The sequence below is a fragment of the Malaclemys terrapin genome, chromosome 5 (assembly GCF_027887155.1).
Source record: "Malaclemys terrapin pileata isolate rMalTer1 chromosome 5, rMalTer1.hap1, whole genome shotgun sequence".
In the NCBI taxonomy this organism is placed as follows: domain Eukaryota; kingdom Metazoa; phylum Chordata; order Testudines; family Emydidae; genus Malaclemys; species Malaclemys terrapin.
This window is the reverse complement of record NC_071509.1, coordinates 62,152,476-62,173,164: the sequence shown is the minus strand read 5'-3', so window position 1 is coordinate 62,173,164 and position 20,689 is coordinate 62,152,476. Positions and strand designations below refer to the sequence as shown.

General features: G+C 43.1%; 1 protein-coding gene across 2 annotated transcripts in view; it reads left to right on the top strand.

Moving 5' to 3' along the window:
* Nucleotides 1–1,963: 1,963 nt before the first annotated feature.
* The window catches only part of SNX25 (sorting nexin 25), a 163,800-nt gene continuing 145,074 nt past the window's right edge, over nucleotides 1,964–20,689 (top strand). For both annotated transcript variants that reach the window (XM_054030211.1, XM_054030210.1), the window contains exon 1: nucleotides 1,964–2,934. In XM_054030211.1, coding sequence (XP_053886186.1) covers nucleotides 2,473–2,934 — 462 coding nt within the window. In that variant the 5' untranslated portion in view covers nucleotides 1,964–2,472. The remainder of the gene's footprint in view (nucleotides 2,935–20,689) is intronic.

Genomic DNA, 20,689 nt, shown 5'->3' with positions numbered 1-20,689 from the left:
TGGCCTCTCAGAGTTGGTAAGACAACTCCCACCTGTTTATGCTCTCTGTATGTGTGTATATATATCTCCTCAATATATGTTCCATTCTATATGCATCCGAAGAAGTGGGCTGTAGTCCACGAAAGCTTATGCTCTAATAAATTTGTTAGTCTCTAAGGTGCCACAAGTACTCCTGTTCTTCTTTTTTTTTACAAGTGCTACACTATTGACTCATACTTAGCTTGTGATCCATTGTAACCTCCATATCCCTTTCTGCAGTACTCTTTCCTAGCCAACCATTTCTCATTTTGTATGTGTGCAATCAGTGCCAGCTCCAGGCACCAGCTTACCAAGCAGGTGCTTGGGGCAGCCACACCAGAGAGGGGCGGCACGTCCGGCTCTTCGGCGGCAATTTGGCAGTGGGTCCCTCACTCCCGCTGGGAGCAAAGGACCTCCTGCTGAAGTGCCACAGATCACGATCGTGGCTTTTTTGTTTGTTTGTTTGTTTTCTGTTTTGCGAGGGGGGGGGGGGCTGCTTCGGGCGGCAAAAACCCTGGAGTGCAATTGGTTGTTCTTTCCTAAATGGAGTACTTTGCATTTGTTCTTATTGAATTTCATCCTATTTACCTCAGACCATTTCTCCCGTTTGTCCAGATCATTTTGAATTTTAATCCTATCCTCCAAAGCACTTGCAACCCCTCCCAGCTTGGTATTATCTGCAAACTTTATAAGTCTACTTTCTATACCATTATCTAAATATTGATGAAGATATTGAATAGAACTGGACCCAAGAATAATCCCTGTGGGATCACACTCAATATGCCCTTTCAGGTTGACTGTGAACCACTGATACCTACTCTCTGGGAACGGTTTTCCAACCAGTTATGCATCCACCTTATAGTAGCTCCATCTAGGTTGTATTTCTCTAGGGCTATGTCTATACTAGCAAGTGAAAGACAAAACTTTTGTCTTTCAGAGGTGTTCAAAAAACACCCCCCTGAAAGACAAAAGTTTTGTCGCGGACAAGTGCTGGTGTGAATAGCACTTTGTCAGCAGGAGTGCTTTCCTGTGGACAACGCTGACACTGCTTATTTAATGATAGTGAAATTTTAAAAGGTTTAATGTTTGTTGCTGCTCAATTATATTAGGCCCAGATCCTGTAGGCAGAGTATGTCTTCACTACCAACAGCACTTTAACGTGTCTATGTAGTCATGGCACCTCTCCCAGTGCTGTAAAAAAACCACCCCCATGAGGGGAGTAGCTACCAGCACTTGGGAGCGTGCTGGTGCATTGTCTACACTGCCACTTTATAGCGCTGGAACTTGTATTGCTCAGGGGGGTATTTTTTCACACACTAGTCCCATGTGTTTACTTTACTCACAGTAGCAGAGTTAAGCATGTGCATGTTTGTAAAATCAGGGCTTAGATTATAAACCCTTTAGGGCAGGGATTGCCTTTTACTCTGTGTGTAACCCTTTTTTAAAACATTATTAGTGATATTTATGTTTTGTTTTATAACCGTATGATGATAATTAAGGGTGTGACAATAAGGAGACTATGTATTTTGTATTGTAATCCTATTTATTGTACAGTGCCCAAAGTGTATTTGGTGGTTCAAACCTGTATGAAGTCAAGGTCCTTGCATTGAGTTTACAGACTAAGACTCCAATTCTGCAATGAGATGGTCCAGTGGACTCCTGGGTGTTGGTGGGGCTCTGTATCATCCCTGCTGACAGATCCATTTGCAGATTAGGGCATTAAGTGCCAAATGATGGCTGTAATTATACAAATGTAAATCTGGAGTAACCCTAGTGATTTCAGTGGATTTATACTAGTGTAAATGAGATCAAAAGAGATCAAAATAGAAAACAAGTATGGCTGGGGGGGAGAAATATTTTTCTTTTTGGGTTCGATTTTATTCATGTATTTACTTGCCTGAAAAAGATTTCCATTACAAACAGAGTGTTACATAAACGCCCCACTGAAACACACACAGTAAAATCCATCTTCACCACAGGGCGATGCCTTATAAGCACTCCCCAGAGGGCGAGGCTTTCGGTCTGGGTGGGCAGTCAGCGAGGCCTTGTTGCGTGCCGAAGCAAAGGGTTGAAGCCAGACCCACTCGGAGTGTGGCTGCCCCTCCTTGCCCGGCGGAGAGCACATGGCCCCTGCAGCTGTCACTCAGGCGCCTCCTTCTCCTCCTCCCCCTGCTGGACACGCGCGGGCACGGCGCGGCCTCCCCCTGCTCCCACCGAGCGCTGGGCCACCAGCGGGGAGGAGGAGCGGAGCAGCAGCTGCTGCCGCCGAAGTCGGCGGGGAGGGTTGGTGAGGAAGTGGCCGGCCTCGCTCCCCTCCTGTGCTACCGGGCATGAGCCTCGGCTCCCTCTCCTGCCGGTGCGGTGCCAGCAGCCGCGGGGCTCGAGGAGAGGCGACCTTCCGAGGGGGCCGCTGGGGCGGGAGATGCGCTTGTTCCCAGCGGCGCCAGGAGCAGTATGTTCCCCGATGCCGACAGCACTAGCAGCAGCGGGCAGCCCGAGTCGGCGGGCGCCGCAGTCTCTGGCGCCCCGGGAGCGCACAGCCCCGGCGGCCAGTCCTGCCGCAGCAGCGCCCCAGCGGCAGCCGCCGTCGCCGGCGGGGAGGAGGAGGCGGACGACGAGGAAGAGGAGGAGGATCCCGGCTCGTCCCGCCTGATGCTGGCGGCCGGGCTGGGGCTGCTGGCGGTGTCCGTGTTCCACCTGGGGCGGGCGGAGGCGGGGGACGGGGGGCAACCGTGCCTGGCCCTGCTGCTGTTGCGGCTGGCCCTCTACCTGGGCTGCGCGGCGGCCGCCTTCCTGCTTGGCACCTTGCTCGCCTTGAGCTGCCCGACCCGCGGGCGCCTCCGGCCCCCGCCGGACTTCCCCGCCGCCTGGAGCCGCGAGTCGAGGGGGGACGCTCCGCTCCTGCGGGCAGCCACGGTAAGTGACACCCCAGCCTCTTCTCACTGCTGGACAGACCCTCCCTCCTGCCGATCCACATGCCTTGGGCCCGGCAGCACAGAGGCCCCGGGCACATTTTGAACTGCGATTTCTTGCTCACTCCTGTTTTGGATTAAATCCCCTCAAACCGCAGCAGGGAGGGGCTGAGATTCCTGCCCCCCTTCCCAGCGCCGACAGACCCCCGGGGGAATTGTGTGCGCCCGAAACCACACGGGGGAGTTTGCCGGGTGTTAATCTTACGCTTGGTTTCTGACAGATGTTACGTTGCAAATGCTCTGCGTTGACAGCGCTGCTGCAATTAAGTATTGTTGGCTACAGCTCAGTCAGGGGCTTGTTCCTGATCATACAAACTTGTCCCCGGTAAACGTTGTATGATGACCCGTTTTCCTGCAACAGTTGAAAACGATGTTTATTCAGGTCAGTTCAGCTCTGCTTAACTGGCACAAGTTATGCAAGTTGCTAAAGTGTATATTTAAATGGAGGGTGCCCTTAGGTAGCCATCCGGCCTCCAGGAACAAATTTGTGGCAGTGTATTAAAAACACTGGCGCACATGTCAGTCTTCTTGCCATTCCTTTAGTTTAAAAAAATATTAGTTGGGGGAGGATAAGATACAAGATATTCATGTGTTTCAATGCAAATGCAGCTGTAGGGAGTGCCAAAGAACTGTCCTTGAGTAAACTTTATCATAATATCTCCTTGAACTCTTAGACACCTGCAAGATGAACTTGGGAAAGACATGCAGCTTTATATTCTGTTTACCCTCCCAGATTAAGACCCCCCAAATATAACCGTTTTCCCTGCTGAACTCCAAAGGCCAGTAGTGTAGAGGCAAACCCTGTGTTAACACATCCGTAGACTTGCAGACTTAGTGAGAAATGTTAGTCAAAGCAACTTATTTTAAGCATTTCCTGCCCCACATAAAAAAAATCACAGGACTGAGAAAACTATTGCTTGACACGAGGAATTGTTTTCACTCCAATACTGCATACAAATATAAAGGATGTGTAGCATCTGACATGCCAGGTAAGCTCAGTATAGCTGATAGGAGACACATGCTTGTGAACGACATATTTCCATGAAAATATAGTGTAGGTAAGTGAAATACCACAATAATAAATAATGTACTTTGATATGGTGCATTTCATTAATAGACCTCAAAGTGCTTTACAATGAAGGGTAAGCGTTATTAGCCACATTTTGGTATAAAACCTAAGAGTTAATAGGATCCAGTTAGTCATGTTTAATGCTTTAACTTTGGTGTTAACAGTGGCATGAAAGTGTTGTCATTTCTGAATTTCCAGGGTGATGTCTGATTCAGCTTTTGACAGCATGGGCTTTTGAAAGGGAGAGAGCAGAAAGCCTGTTATAATTCACTCAATAGTATAGTTTGCCATTCTTCCACCTTTCCCATCAAACAAGCTAACAAAATTTTTGGGAGAGGACTTGTTTCTTTGACCTATTAGTCATTAAAGAGGGAGTAGTAGGAAGGAGCTAGTTTGTGACAAGAAATAAATTACCAGGCTTACTCCTGAGGGTTCCTGTGCATTTTTGTACAATAGAAAAGGACAGGGCATTATTGCCAGTAGAAAAGGATTATTCAGCCAGATGCTGGTGGCACTAGTAGGCACAACTGGCATGAAGGCATGTTCAGGGTCCATCCCCAGCAGTGGGTAAAAGTGATACTGTATCTGATTCAAAAATGGCTATGCTCTGTTTTACACTGAGGTGCCTTCACCTTGTTTAGGGTTTTTTAGGAAACAAATAGTGTAACTGTGCCATATATGTGCAGGGGATAGCGTGTGGGTTGCAAAACCATTGAGGAGATACCTATAGGCCATATGAGTAGGCAGCAGTCACCTAACCTATATCGAGATGGGTGTCCTGTTAAATATTCTGGCTAATGGACTGTGACAGTTCAGCCAGGGTTTTTTTTTTGGGGGGGATGGGGGATGGAGGGACACCTAGTGTTTATTAACACTATTAAGTGTATAAATATTCTTGGATATTAAAGATAGTTAGTATAAAATTGTGAAAACCCATCTGATGCTGAGAGAAAAAGATGTGCCAAGTCATCACTAACAGAAGTGAGGGGATTTCCTCCTTTCCATTTGGAAGCCCCTGTCTCAGGCATCTGACTTCCTAGGTCCTACAGTTGCAGCTCTGTCTTGCTTTTTCTGACACAAAATTGCTTTAACCCCAAGGCTCTTCGTCTTGCAGATACATTTTCTCCAAAGAGGATTTTTTTATGGATACAGGAATCATTCTGATCAGTGCTTAGATACTATAGTGGTGGGGGCAGTATTAGCAACTTGATAGGTACTACATAAAAATATAGGCCACCCAATAGATTTTGTTGCCAAATCTCTCATTTATCTTTCTTTCTGTAATAATTTGTAAAATTAGCTCACCTCTGCCTATCATGCTTTCTATAATATTTACAAATCTTCTGGTCTTGCTCAACTGTTGCTTTCCCATCTATCATGGATCCTTCGGATATCATTTTTCTATCCTTTCAAGAGCTAGTAATGGGGCATTAGGTATCCATGAAGCTGAAGTTTCCCAAAGTTTGACACACCTTTCCTTTCCTCAAGCACAGTTAAGAATAATCTGGCTGTATCTAATTCAAAACAATTTTCTAAAGAGGATTATGGATGGGGGCAGAAGGCCTTAATTGGAAAAATAATCTATTTGGAGTGGGTGTTTTGATATGAGCTCAAAGCAAGCATGTTAATTGTTCATTCTTGCAGGGTGACTTCCACTTTAGGCTCAGCAAATGAGGAAACACTAAGTATTCAGTAATACATATTTATTCTAATGGGAGTTGGATTGAGCTCTCAGCAAGTTGGTAGAAATGTTTAATTGACTTCAAAGGGAGTTAGGTCAGGCCCTTATCCTAAACTTGGGTTAAACTCTCCATTAAAAAATAGTTTTGCCAAAGGCCTTGATTCTGCCAGTACTTATGATGCGTGAATAGCCCCATTGTTTTCAACAGGTCTATTAATGTGAGTAAAATAACTTACATGAGTAAGTGCTGAAGGATCAGGCCCTGAATAAGCAAAATTTTTGCTTTCCTACCCTTGTTTGGTTTGAACTGTCTCCCAGAGAAGCTATCTCCCACAATGCTAAATGTACTTTGCTTAACCACTATGGGAGGTGAAAGGTGGGATTATTTTGGTGTGTGTTTGTGTTCTAAAGCTTAGATTGTTCAGTGAATGCATTAGAAATCTACTGAGAATTACATGGAAAAATAACATATTACATTTAAAGACTTCAAAGAAAGTGTGTCATTTAGTTAATATTAAAATCTACAAACAGATGCAAAATTTAATGTAAATCAGACAATTTACTTTGCGCCTTTGGTTAATTGTTTGTTTTTTTGCTTTTGCTCCTTCACCAAAATCTGAAGATTTATTTTCCAGTAGTTTGAAGATCTGTGTCTGCACAACAGGGCACTGTATCAAAATGATATTTTTGTATGTGATGTATTGAGTGACCAGCTCTCTGTAGACAACACCCCTGATTCTATATCAAGTTTAGTTCTGTGAAGATAGTTATTGTTGTTTTTCTTCTCCTGTACTCTTTCTATTTTCATTAACTTCCATAATGGATGAAAAAAATATGCAGACCATTCATGGCAGTAGTACAATAAATAAAAGCAATAGTAAACATTTAGTTATAGGAGCTAATATTTATAGACATACTGTCCTTTCTCACAGATCGTAACATATATGGTTCTAGGCTATATTTGGCTTTCAGTCCTTTAACATAAATAGGAAATATTCCCAACACTTAGCAGGAATTGGTGCTAGACAAGATGCCAAGGGACAACAAAGAAATATAATGTCCTAATTGTACTCTCTTCTAACCAAGTATCAGAGGGGTAGCCGTGTTAGTATGGATCCGTAAAAAGCGACAAAGAGTCCTGTGGCACCTTATAGACTAACAGACTTATTGGAGCATAAGCTTTCGTGGGTGAATAGACTGTTAGTCTATAAAGTGCCACAGGACTCTTTGTCGCTTTCTTCTAATCAAAACTCTTAAAATTCCCTGGGGATATTTACTTACCAAACACAAACATGTCCTGTACTCTGCAATACCTTGGGTTAATCAGATGTACTGATTTGTGTTAACAGTGTAAGAGATAATTTTGATTTTAAAAAAGTCCCTTGAATGGATAACTGAAAGGGGGAAAAAAAATAAACTTGTGTGTGCACAGGTTTCTCTTAATGTAGCTCTGTGAACTATTCCCCAGGAACTGAGATGCCACAGTAGTGCTCTTTTTCCTTTCTAAATTGTGTTTTGACACCGAGTCACTTTAATGACTCTTACTTAATTAGTGGGTTGAGTTGCCACACTCATTCTGAGAAATACCAAAACTAAGATGGATGAGATACTTATTAGAGTCAATGACTGTACATTTAGTTGATATAAATGATACTTTATAGAGAGTGGTTTATTTAATCTAACTTGAACTAACAGAAAGGAGGATAAACATGTTTTCCAGCAAAAATATGTATTGGTCATAACATCACCCCCAGATTCTGGAGATTAGTTGTTTTACTGTTTTAAATTCACATAAAAATATTCTCGTGTACACACATGCCCAGCATTGAGCGTCTCTTGAAAATTTAAACCTGATATAGTCAGTCACTTTTTTTTGTTTTGAACTTATCTTAGGAAAAGATCTTTCACATATACTTAGCAGGATTCCTTCTTCAAAACTATTTTTATACAGTTATTCTGACTGAGATTTACATGGCTCTGTTTCACATTCTGAGGTGGTCAGCTTTTCTTTCAATCCATATAGAATGTATGTATAATGGATAATGCTATGTGCATGTGTCCCTTTTGCAAGAAGAGAAGAATTGCATTTCTTCCTCCCCAGACTACCTAACTGCCGCCCAGTCTTTGGAGCTGCTGGGGTCCGGGAAGATGAGTTTTATTACTTAAATTGTAGAAAAATCAGTAGTGAGATTACTGGAAAATAGTCCCTTGTGGATCAGACAGGATAGCTGGTAGCCTAGACCAATCATTTGATATGGTGTAGAAAGCTGAGCATTCTTCCCTCTTCTGATGGGAAGAATCAAATGGGGGGTTGGGATGGTTAATGGCAGGAGCCACAGCAGCTATCAGAAGAGGTACACCTTTGCGTCTAGGTCTCTTTTCTAAAATGTGATCACAATCACTAGGTGGAGGAGGGAGGGCTGGGCACAATGTGGAATGGCAGGAACAGCATCCTACGTATCTTTTTGGTTAGGTTCATGTATGTTATTCAGAAACATCCATACTTATCCTAAAAATTAGTTTTTTCTGAAAAATCTACCTGCTGAAGCCTAAGTTATCCCTCCTCCCGCCGATCCTTCAGAGAGATATAGGAAAATCACTGATCCTTAAGGTATCTTGCTATCCACTTCTGTCCATCTTGAGAATATGCTGTTTGCTGTTCTGTCACCACTGCTTTTTGATCACAGGACTTCTGATTTCAGAAACCAAGAATTCTGGACTGTCCTTGTTCAAGACTGCTTACCAGTTTCTCCTCTGCATTTTGACATCTGGAGATGTGCTAGTTTGTCTTTATCTAAGTCTTTTGTTAATCTCCCTTTAATGATGCAATCAGCTAACTTCCCTAATGCTGAAGTGAATCTTATTAATGCATAATTCATTAAATAAAAAAAAAAAAGCTGCCATCATACCATCTGCCAATCTTCAGAAATATTTCTGAATTTCTAAGGTTATATTACATAGATCCAGTCCTGCAATGGGAGTGTCACTTGCAGAATTGGGGCTATGATTTTGATAGCTCTGCTATGTAATAATTATTATTTTCTTTTACAGCTCTGTTGAATACTCTTTGCCCTTGTGGATTTATGGCACTTTCCTTAGAACTCAATCTGACAGGATTATGCCTTGATGAGTTGCAAAATGTAACCTGGGGATCGTAACTTCTTCCTCAGTGAAAGCTGATGCAAGGAAATTAAATTCTTTTGGAAACTCCATCTTATTTATTTGTTCCCATGACTCCCTGGTGATAGAGTGGCCTTCAGACTTGCATGCTGCTTTCTTGTGTTAGACACATTGAAAGACTTTCTTGTTGTCTTGCTTTGCCATCTCATGTATCCTCTTTTGTCATCTTTATATCTGTCTCACAGCTTGCCTGCCAGTTCATTTGGATAATATTATTTAGTCATTTAATATTTGGCTTCAGAAACCATGTTGGTTTTGGGGGGTGCTCTTCACTTTAAAATAAGTAATCTATGACTGACAAGGAGAACATAAGGAAAGAGCAGCTTCTCTCTTGACAAGTGAAAGCCACATTGCTTTCAGTAATTTAGGAGGCCAAGTGCTGGGATGGCCAGATTATCACTAGCCAGATCTTTGGCAGGGAAGTCACAAACTTGGGACCAAAACTCTGTTGGAAGCCCAGTGAAAAACAATCCCCATTTGGATTTTGCATTCAGGATATGCCTTGGCATTTAGAATGCTCTCTCTAAAACGCTTGATCAGTCATAAAGGTTCTAGAGAGAAACCTGTTTTGGGCCTCTTATTATTACTTGATTTTTGTTACCCTGTGATTTGCAAAGGGGAGCAAACCCACAGAAGAAATTACCAAGGGAAAAGACAATTACACACTTTCTCCCTCCTTCTCCTCCTCTGGTCTGGCTTGGCTGGCTATGTGTTATTCACAAAATAGCTGCATGGTCCATGGGCCATGTGGATAAAGAAGGTGTGATGATGGAAGCGTAGGATCCTAGGGGCAGTCACTCTGTACTGTATTTCCCCAAAGAGAATGCTCATCCAGCATAGTGGAAAAGGAGCAAAATTAATGCTGATTAAAGCAGAATTCCTTCTCCATGTTCTTCTGTCCCCCCCATTAAAGGAATCAGAACACAGTGTCTTTGCTGTAGAAGGAGGCTTGAGGTCAAAAGGGTTGGAGATAAATGCAGAGGGATTATCTCTGTAGTAGGTTAAGCTGGGGTCTATGATCTGTGGAGCTGAGGCCTGGGTTTTTCCCAAACCTTAACCTATTCAGATTCTTCTGCTTTTGAATTTGCTGGGAGCTCTGGGTTTGAGGGCTGATTGTTTATTTCTATACATTCTCATAAAGGAGGAGAGCATGGGGCTATTCTGTAGGCAGGGAATCCTCTGTTAACTCATCCATTATTCTTATGAAATTGTGCTCAAGCCTTTGCTCTGATTCTGAAGGCTTTTTTCATATTAAACATGTGACAGATCCACTAATGGATGAAAAAGGAATATTGCTTTGTAAACAGACATTGAAATGCTGACATTACTTAGACAAATTGGAAATAATCACAGGATATGGGGAAAGATAGTACATTCAAAACATTCCCCCCCCCCAATGGAATAGTCCTGTCTGTCTAATTTGATACAACTTTAATTAAAATTTCTATAAAGTTGTTATTGTTGGAAACTCCTAGTTGTAGAAACTAGGGCTTGGTTATCTGTATGTATGTATGTATGTATTTATTTATATCACTTCAACTCCATCAGTTTAGAAACCAATACAGTTAAAAGAGTACAGCCCCCTAGCATGGACACAGTTATGTTGTAAATTTATGGAAATAAGATATACCAATATAAGCCCCCTTTTCCCCGGTATAGCTGTCCTCGGAGCACCCAGGACTGTGATTCACCTTGTTATCTCCTGCCTCTATTGTAAGGGAGTCTTGCTTGTGTCTGGCTGGGTGTCAGCTCCCTAACACCAACAGCCTTTCATGCCCTCTCCTTGGGGCTATGGCAGCCCTGTCTTTGCCTTCCAGGTTAACAATAGGTGCACCCAGTCCCTGAGTCTCTTTGAACTGTTCCCCTGTGATATGCAGCCCCTGATACTGGCTATTTACAGAAATCTCAGATCCTCTGCCCCCAAGGGGGCAGTGTACCCCAGTTTACTAGTTTTACTTTAAACCACCATTCCAGTAAACCGCACAGCACTTAAAACAAAACATAAAACAAAAGTAGGTTTGTTTAAGAAAGACTAGCACTTTAACGTGAAACAAGAGAGAGTGATGGAAACAAATGGTTACAACACAAAACAAAATCATATGATGTGAATCTGAGTCTATATTTATTAATAGTTACCTTTTCTGTCTAATAAAATAGGTCCTCTCCTTTCAAAGTTCAGTCTATTGCAGAGCTAGCTGGCTGGCTTTATAGGAACCAGGAACCAATTTTTCATGAAAATTCTTGAGGGGCGGGAGCTGTCTCCCCGGTGAATGGATACAGAGTGCCTTTCCTCACTTTGTGTTATAGTGAAACAGTCTGTTGTCTTTATTCATATGCAGGACAATTCCCTGTCTGTTTTAATGTTCCTTTTGTACTTCTAAGTGGTTTCAATTATTTGCAATTGTCTCTGAAGATTTTCCACTGAAAGTCATGGGATGGCACAAGGGTAGACAATTGAGCCGTGGATTACATCTTGGACTAACCAGGATGGAGTGATTTTTTTCCCCCCCTACTTGAGTGGGCCATCACTGAGACAGATTATCCCCTGGTGACTTAAGTTTTAGTCCAAGCTCATAAAGCATACTTTCCCTATAATTACATTATTTCTTAAATATTACCTGTACGTACGTACGTACATCTGGCAATGGTTATGAATCTTGACAAGTTACAAGTGTTCTGTAGATACCTTTATATATTGCTCCTATGAATATCCTGCCAGACGTTTGTTTGGTGTAATGGGTTTATTGGGTCTGAGGCTAGAGTTGTTTGCAAAGAACAGGGGACCCTTTGTCACATGGCCTCTGTGTCACAAACTATGTCCAAGCTAGGGGGTTACACTGTTTTAACTCTGTTGGTTTTTAAACTGAGAGTTAAAGTGATACAAAAACTGTGTGTAGACCAGTCCTTAGTGTGACTGATTTCTCTGACATCTAAAATTGATTTTAAAATATCTTAAATTTCTTAGAGGTTTGTGTGGGTCTTTTGTGACTGAAAAAATGCTTCAGTACTGTTCATAAGGTATTTCTAGTAGGAAAATTATATATCCTTCTCAGCTAAAGCTGAACTCATGGAAAATCTACTAAAACGTTATTAAAAGCAGCAACTCTTGATTACCGCAGTTCAGTACTAATGTTCATGTTCATCATGAGACTGTGACAACTAAGAAAAATGTTAATAGTTACAATATCAGATAGTGCAAACAGGTATGAATCATTTGATATTGGTTTTTGTGTATTTACAGTCTTTTGCCTTTTGGCCCATAGTTTAAAATTGAAAAATGCTTTGCACAAAGTATAGTTGTATTATGTACATTGTATTCTGAGTTCTGTACTAGTTTTATTTTTATTGCATGAGTGTAATAGAAAAAATTGCTAATTTTCCTGTGTGTCTGTGCAGAAAACTTGAAGGCAGAATAAGTATGTGGTGACTGATTTGTAGTGTCACATGTTTTGAGACTTGCATCTGACTAATCATGCAATAAGTTGCATATTATAGTATGTTGATACTGCAGTTTGTTCACCTTGACCTCCATACACCTCCATCTCTGTAGTTAATTTCTATACAATTTAATATTTAAACTTGACTTATTTTTAAACTAGGTTTTAAATTAATCAACTTGTGTCATACCAATAAATGACATTAGTTTGGTAAGTTTTCCATTAGGAAGACTGAGCAGATAGTAAAACACAGTCTAAGACTGGCTCAGTGCCAGCTTGGATTTCATTTCAAGCCTCCAAGGCTCTTGCTGTCTGTATCTTACATGATTCCCATCAGTAACAAATAGGGATGCCAACTTTATAATTGCACAAAACCGAACACCCTTGCCCAGCCCCTGTCCTGCCTGTTCTTTGAGGCCCTGCCCCTGCTCACTCCATCCTACTTCCCACTGTCACTTGCTCTCCCCCCCCCCCCCCATTCACTTGCTCATTTTCACCAGGCTGGGGCAGAGGGTTGGTGTGTGGGAGGGGGTACAGGCTCTGGGCTGGGGATGTGGGCTCTGAGGTGGGGCCAGAAATGAGGGATTCAGGGTGTGGGAGGGGGCTCCGGGCTGGGGCAGGGAGTTGGGGTGTGTGTGGGGGGGTGCGGGCTCTGGGCTGGGGGTGAGGACTCTGGGGTGGTGCTGAGGATGAGATGTAGGAGGGGGCTGGGGCTGGGGCCAAGGGGTTCGGAGTGTGGGAGGGGACTCCAGGCTGGGAAGCTCTGGGCTGGAGGTGCGGGATCTGGGTTGGGGCCAGTAATGAGGGATTCGGGGTATGGGAGGACGTTCTGGGCCGGGGGTTGGGATGCAGGAGGAGGTGCGGGCTGTGATTGGGCACAGGGTCTAGGGTGAGGCTGCAGATGAGGGGCTTGGGGTGCAGAAGGGGGCTCAAGGCTGGGGAGGGGGTTGAGGTGCAGGAGGGGGTGTGGCGCTTGCCTCCGGCAGCTCTCCAGAAGTGGTGAAATTTCCCTTCAGCTCCTAGGCCTAGGTGCGGCCAAGGGGCTCTGCATACCACCACAGCTCCTGTTGGCTGCGTTTCCTGGCCAATGGGAGCTGCAGAGCCGGTGCTCAGGGTGGCACCCGTGGGCAGGGCAGCATGTGTAGCCCCCCTGGCCGCTCCTCTGCCTAAGAGCTGAGGGACATGTTGCCGCTTCTGGAGAGCTGCGTGGATCCAGGTATGGAACCTTCCTGCACTGCCAACCGGACTTTTAACGACCCAGTCAGCAGTGCTAACCAGAGCCACAAGGGTCCACTTTCGACCAGGTGTTCCGGTTGAAAACCAGACACCTGGCAACCCTCGTAACAAATGACAGACATGATACAAAAGACTCCAGCCAGTGCATGGAGTCTCTTTTCTCATGTAAACAAACACATGCAGGAAAACCTTAAGAGACAGAAATATTTTTTAAATCAGTGTTCCCAGTTTTAGTGGCCTCACACCTCTCCTTTTTTCTCCCTCTTCATTTGTATCCCAAAGTAAGTGAGAGTTCAGAGATTGGTAAAATCTGTCTTAATGGCTGCTGATTGATTATAAGCAGAACTTTAAGGCATTGTCACTGTTGTGTTGTGACTGTCAACAATTTTCATGTAGACATAACCATTTAAAAAACGGTTGGTGTCTCGCTGAGTGTTTACTAGTTAAGCATATAAGGCTTGAAGTCCATAAGAGCAGGATCAGGCCCATAGTAAAGATGTGCAAGATTTTTTTTTTTTTTTTTTTTTTTTTTACCTGAGCAAGAAAGAATGTATTGCTTTGGGTGGCAGCATGCTGTACAGCTGAAGTTGTGTCCAAAGCAGACCCTCTGAAGAAAAAATAAGTGTGTTACTTTTAACCCTTAGAAACCGTAGTGATGCTTGCCCATTTTACAAACAGCCTGACATCTCCTGGATTGATAGCCAGTAACATATGTTGGTTGGGTGTGTCTTTTACATTGCTTCATAGCAAACGTTATATTTGCAAAAAAAACATTTCAGTTACAGTCCGTAGTTTTCTCTTACTCATAACATTGCAAAATGTTTTTCTTTTGTGCTCAAATATTCAGGGCTGGCTTAAGGCACAGGCGGTATAGGCATGTGGCTAGGGCCCTGGCATCTGGCATCACATGATGTCAGAATCTCCGCTTTGGTATTAAGAATTGTTTCTAGCTCTCATGGTTATGAAGAAAAAGTTAAAGAGCCTCTGTGACCTGAGTGTCACTGATTCAGTAATGTGTGCCTAGTCAGAAAACAGCCTGAAACAGTAGTTTGGAGGAGTGTAACCTTCCGACCTCATTAATTGTAATGGCACGTAAACTCAGAAACCTGCTGTTCTGGAGGGCTCCCTGATTATACCATTACCCCAGCAGAGGACTGTTCCCTTGCTGCCTCCACACCATCATATGTGGAGGGGCTCTCTCAGCCCTGGTCTACACTGGGGGGAAATAGATCTAAGTTACACAACTTCAGCTATGTTATTCACGTAGCTGAAGTAGACGTAGTTAGCTCTACTTACCGCGGTGTCTTCACTGCGGTAAGTCGACAGCTAAAGCTCTCCCGTTGACTCCGCCTGCGCCTCTCACCAAGCTGGAGGCTAGACTAGACGCGATAAATCGATCTCTGCTGGATCAATTGCTGCCCGCCGATCCGGCGAGTAGTGTAGACATACCCTCACACGGAGTCCTCTGCTTGCATAGGTGGGGAGGGGCTATCTGATCTCTCTTCCGGGATAGACCCAGGCTCACCTGAAAACAGGAAGCAGTGGTTTGGGGAGGAGAGGAGGTCTGCCCAGAGAGAAGAGGTGGTGGGCCTTAGTATAGAGGGTTCCACAGAAGCGCTTATACTCCGTTTATGCACTTCATGGAAATCAATAGAGCTCTTTATAGGCCCTAAGAGCTTAAGTACCACATACAGCTGTGTATGGACCTCTGCAAAATATCAAGTAGACTTTTTCCCATAGAAGTTTTTGCTTTGAAGTGTCTTACTCTTTAAGATTTAAGAGACTATACCTACTATTTCAAAAGATTCCCCTTTTTTTGTCTTTGTCCCCACAGTCTCCCTATGTCAGGCCTGCATTGAGCCATCTACATACAGAAGGTACACTGGTTTAACCAGAGGTACATTTTAAACTGATATAGTTAAACAGTGTAATCAGTCCCATGCACGGGCACTCTTTTATATGAATTTAAAGATGGCTTATTTCAGTTTAGCTTGTGACACAAGCTAAACCAACAAACGTCAGGCTTAAATTGATCTAAAAGAATGTCCATGCAGGGGTTTGCACCAGTTCAACTAAATCAGTTTAAAATTGTATCACAGGGTACATCTACACTACAGGGGGGAGTCGATTTAAGATACGCAAATTCAGCTACGTGAATAGCGTAGCTGAATTTGACGTATCGCAGCTGACTTATCCCGTTGTGAGGACGGCGGCAAAATCGACTTCTGCGGCTTTCCGTCGGCAGCGCTTACTACCACCTCCGCTGGTGGAGTAAGAGCGCCGATTTGGGGATCGATTGTTGCGTCCCGACGGGACGCGATAAATCGATCCCCAAGAGGTCGATTTCTACCCGCCGATTCAGGCGGGTAGTGTAGACCTAGCCTTAGTTAAACCAGTTCAACTTCTGCATTTAGATGGGTGACACTTCCTTTAGATGTGAAAACATCTAAGAAAACAAAGTAAGCCGTTTCTAGTCTGAGCTTTATAACCAGAACTTCATTCTTCCCCCTCTTGCTCCCCCAGTGAAAGTGTGGCACAATGGGAGCCAGTGTAGGTGAAATTTTAAAGTGCTACCTACACTACAAAAACTGTGGTGTTTGATACTCACATGCCCCTTTATCTCCTGTTTCCCTCACCTCAAACCAGTATTACACCCATTTGTCCTGCTGGCATGGGCAGTCAACTGTTCAACATTCATTGTAACAAAGTGTGCAAGACATTTCCTTCTGTTAGAACTCTCAAGTTGTCTGTACACTAAGGATTTTCTGAAAATCTCCTATTGCTGCTTTAGAGCTGGTGCAAGTCTACTTGTGTTAGCAATGATGGGACCCTGATGATAGGCCGGTTACTGGCATCTTTACGATTACGTCATTCAACCCAGGGGCCTGTCTACACTAACACACCCGCCTTTGCCAGCGCCAGTGGAGCTGAACTGATGGTTGGATTTAAAAAAACTTCTGAGTGTAAGGCAAAGTGTAAGAGTGTAAGAGGCATTGCTAGGGGGACGATGAACACAGCTGACTATCAACACAGGCTGGAGGGAGAATGGGGGTTTGGAGATGGGGATCTCTCTATATGACACGTGGTGTCAAACTCAGCAGTTGCTTTAGTATAGACGTTAATTGTTAGTAATTATTAGTTAAACTGAATTCCCCTGTGTATTCTCTGAGTTCATATGAAAAAGCATCTGTTGCTCATACAAATAAATGTGAATGTTTACATATAATTAGAATCTTTTCCCCTAGAGATTTGAATTTTACAACAGGCTGACTAAAATTTGCTTAGCTCTTTTCCCATTTGCTCTCTGCCAGTCTGGAGCCATTTGCTCTCAAACTATGGCACTGCTGCATTGTCGATGACCTTCTACACAGATTCCTATGTCATTCTGCAGTATTTCTCAGAACATTCAACATACTGTGCAGCTTCCATACAATGTATCTACATTGCATCCTTTAATAGTTGTATACTGTGCCACCAAATAGATAATTTTTTTAAAAGTTTTTTTTATCATCCTTGTCACTTGTGATTTCTTACCCAGTTCCTCCTCCTGATCACCCCTTTTGTTCAGACCTCTTGCTGCTGAGTATTGCTGTCTTTCGGTTCTTGTTGGCCATGTTTGATTTAAGCAGAGCACTCCTTACCGTTTAGAAGATAAAACTTGCAAATTGTAAACAATAACATTCTGTAAAATAGATTTTTATGAATTAAACTGTGACTTTGCAATTGCTTCAGTAAAATACCCCACAATAAGGGCTTTTGATTTCTAGGTTTTAACTAATAAACACAGATAAAACACCCACAGTTTAAAAAAAATCAAATTGATGTTTTGTCCAATGAACACTGGAAAAACTTTGGAAATAGTTACTTGCATCTTAAGTGCTTGTCTATGTGGAGCAGTAATGCAGACTACTAGGTGTGATTTCTAAAGCACACTGACATGTTGGTCAGTGAAGATCCTGCTGGTGCGCACTGAAGATTCCCTAAAGTGCTTTAACATAGTGCTGTTTGAAACAGTACTATATTAAAGTGTACTAGGGAACATTACAAAAAGATTACTCATTACTGTAGTGAGTGAAGTACTGGTATATAAAATGTTACTCCGTAAAGTACATACAATGAGACCTCCCCCCTTTTTTTTGGATATCTACATAAAACTGAAAAATTGCTAAAAATCCCCCCTTCCTCCCCCCCGCCACCCAAATGAAATTAATAAACCCTGTCAAACAGAAGTCTTACCCTCAGTCAATAAGGAGGCACTTCTCTTTGTGTTTAAGCATAGGACTTTTAAGACTGAAATATGAAAGGATCAAATTGTGCAGTGAACTCACCTTGTAGAATTGTGTATATTGGATTATGGTGCCTGTGATACGGAGTAATTCCTGCTACAGGAAGGGATCTACTCTTAAAGTAGAGAGCTGATGTCCTTTCCTCTGCTTGTAAAAGAGGCAATGAGTTGAAAAGAAGGAAAAAGTCCTATGATATGAGGCAAAAATAAGTGTTTAATATTTTTAGTTCCTTTGTTCTGGATTGCAGTAAAACTAGTTTTGAATGTAGAAATTTGTGGCAGATGCTTCATCGGATCCCTTACTACTCTAGAACAGGGAAAAAGATACTCAATGCAAATATTTAATATAAGCAAGTATGTGTGTCAGAGAATGATCCTAGTGGAAGACTTGAATGGCATTTGTTTGCAGAACCCTCTGAAGTATCACTCTGTTAAATTTCTTTAGAAAAATGTAAGTGGAATATTTTATGCAGCGGACTCTCTCCCCATTTCTTTTTAAATTGAGAGATTGTGCATAATTTTATTTTCCCTCCTATGAATAAGGCACAGAAATCCTGAAGTAATCCCACGACTGGCATTATGAATTTGCTGTGTGAAGCAAATTGTTTCAAAAGTGACAAGTCATAATCCTAAAAATATTTTTGTTAGTATTTTTTAGGCTCAGGAGAATGTCTAGAAAACCCTCAGCTGTCCAAAACTATCCTTTTTGCTTGAGGGGAAAGAGAAGTCTTCTTATTATATATGGTGTTCCAGATCTGTGGAACGTCTTACCTGGTTATGATTCTAGCTTTTAAGTGCTAGGAGACATTCATATGAAAGAACTCTATAAAATAGTGTAAGATTCATTCATTGATAGTGCTATGATTTATATAATTATTATTACAGTAACTACTCACTTAAAGTCGTCCCGATTAACGTTGTTTCATTGTTACGTTGCTGATCAGTTAGGGAACATGCTCATTTAAAGTTGTGCAATGCTCCCTTCTAATGTCGTTTGGCAGCCCCCTGCTTTGTCCACTGCTTGCAGGAAGAGCAGCCTGTTGCAGCTAGCTGGTGGGGGCTTGTAACCAGGGTGGACCGGCAGCCACGCATCAGCTCCCCCTATCAGCTTCCCACTCCCCTAAGTTCCCTGTGCTACAGCTGACCAGCAGGCTATCGATTGTCAGTTCAGCTGTCCCTCCCCCCACTGCCATGTCCTGCTCCTGCCCTCTGCCTTGGAGCTGCTCCCAGAGACTCCCGCTTGCTGTGCAGGGGGGTAAGAGGTATGTGTGATGGGTTAGATCACAGAACCCCCTTGGGAGCTGCCACCTGATGTGCCAAGGCTACCTCTGCCCCTCCCTCCTTGCCCTGTCAGCTTAGGACAGTGCCCTGCCTGGTTTGAGGCAGACTCACTAGCCTGCTGCAAACCCAGACCCAGGTCTGAATCACATCCACTAACAGCTGCAGGCTTACTTGAAAGCAGCTAACAGAAGTGTTCTTGTCTTCAACACTCAGATGCCCAACTCCCAATGGGGTCTAAACCCAAATAAATCCATTTTACCCTGCATAAAGCTTATACAGGGTAACCTCATAAATGGTTCGCCCTCTATAACACTGATAGAGAGATGTGCACAGCTCTTTGCCCACCCAGGTATTAATACATACTGAGTTAATTAAGAAGTAAAAAGTGATTTTATTAAGTACAGAAAGTAGGATTTAAGTGGTTCCAAGTAGTAACAGACAGAACAAAGTGAATTACCAAGCAAAATAAAATAAAACACGCCAGTCTATGTCAAATACAGTAAGAAACTGAATACAGGTAAGATCCTTACCAGTTCCAGACTGCTTCCTTTTACAGACTAATCTCCTTTTAGTCTGGGTCCAGCAATCACTCACACCCCTTGCAGTCACTGTCCTTTGTTCCAGTTTCTTTCAGGTATCTTTAGGGGTGGAGAGGCTCTCTCTTTAGCCAGCTGAAGACAAAATGGAGGGGGTCTCCCCTGGGCTTAAATAGACTTTCTCTTGTGGGTGGAGACTCCCTCCTCTCTCCTATGCAAAGTCCAGCTACAAAATGGAGTATTGGAGTCACCTGGGCAAGTCACCTGTCCATGCATGACTGAGTTCCTTACCAGCCAAGCCACATTTCTGGGAAAGTCCAGATGTGGATTGGTGTCTCCAAGTTCATTGTTGGCTTAAGTGTTTCTTGATTGGGCACTTACTGACCAACTGCTTCACTACAGCCTACTTAGAATCAAACAAGTACGCAGCCAGTATTCATAACTTCTAATACAAAAATGATACATCCATACAAATAGGATTAATAGATTCAGTAGATCATGACCTTTACAGAGATATGCTACATCTCATATGTAGCATGAAACACATTCTAGTTATGTTATATATAGCATATTTTCATAATGCCTTATGGGTGGCACCCATCACAGGGGGGCTAATGTCAGGGTGTCCCCTTCCCCCTGCTCCTGCACCCCACTTACCCCTTCTCCATATAGAGCATGGAGGGGACATGGACGGAGAGAGACAGAGAGCGCTTGAGACAGCAGCTGCTGTCTCAACTTCCTGATCCACTTAAAAAGACAATGCATTTAATAGTGCATCAGCTTACTTAAAGGGGCAGTGTGCATCTCTCTCTCTCTCTCTCCCCCACGCACAAGGTATGTGTCTCTGTCTGCTATGCTGTCTCCCCTCCCTCCAGTTCGTGCTGCCTTGATGAGAGGCTACATTAACAATGTGTTAACCCTTGAGGTCTCAGCCAAGTGCTAGTTCATCATTTAGCAGCAAGGCAATCCCTGGGAAATATTCCTCCATCTTCCA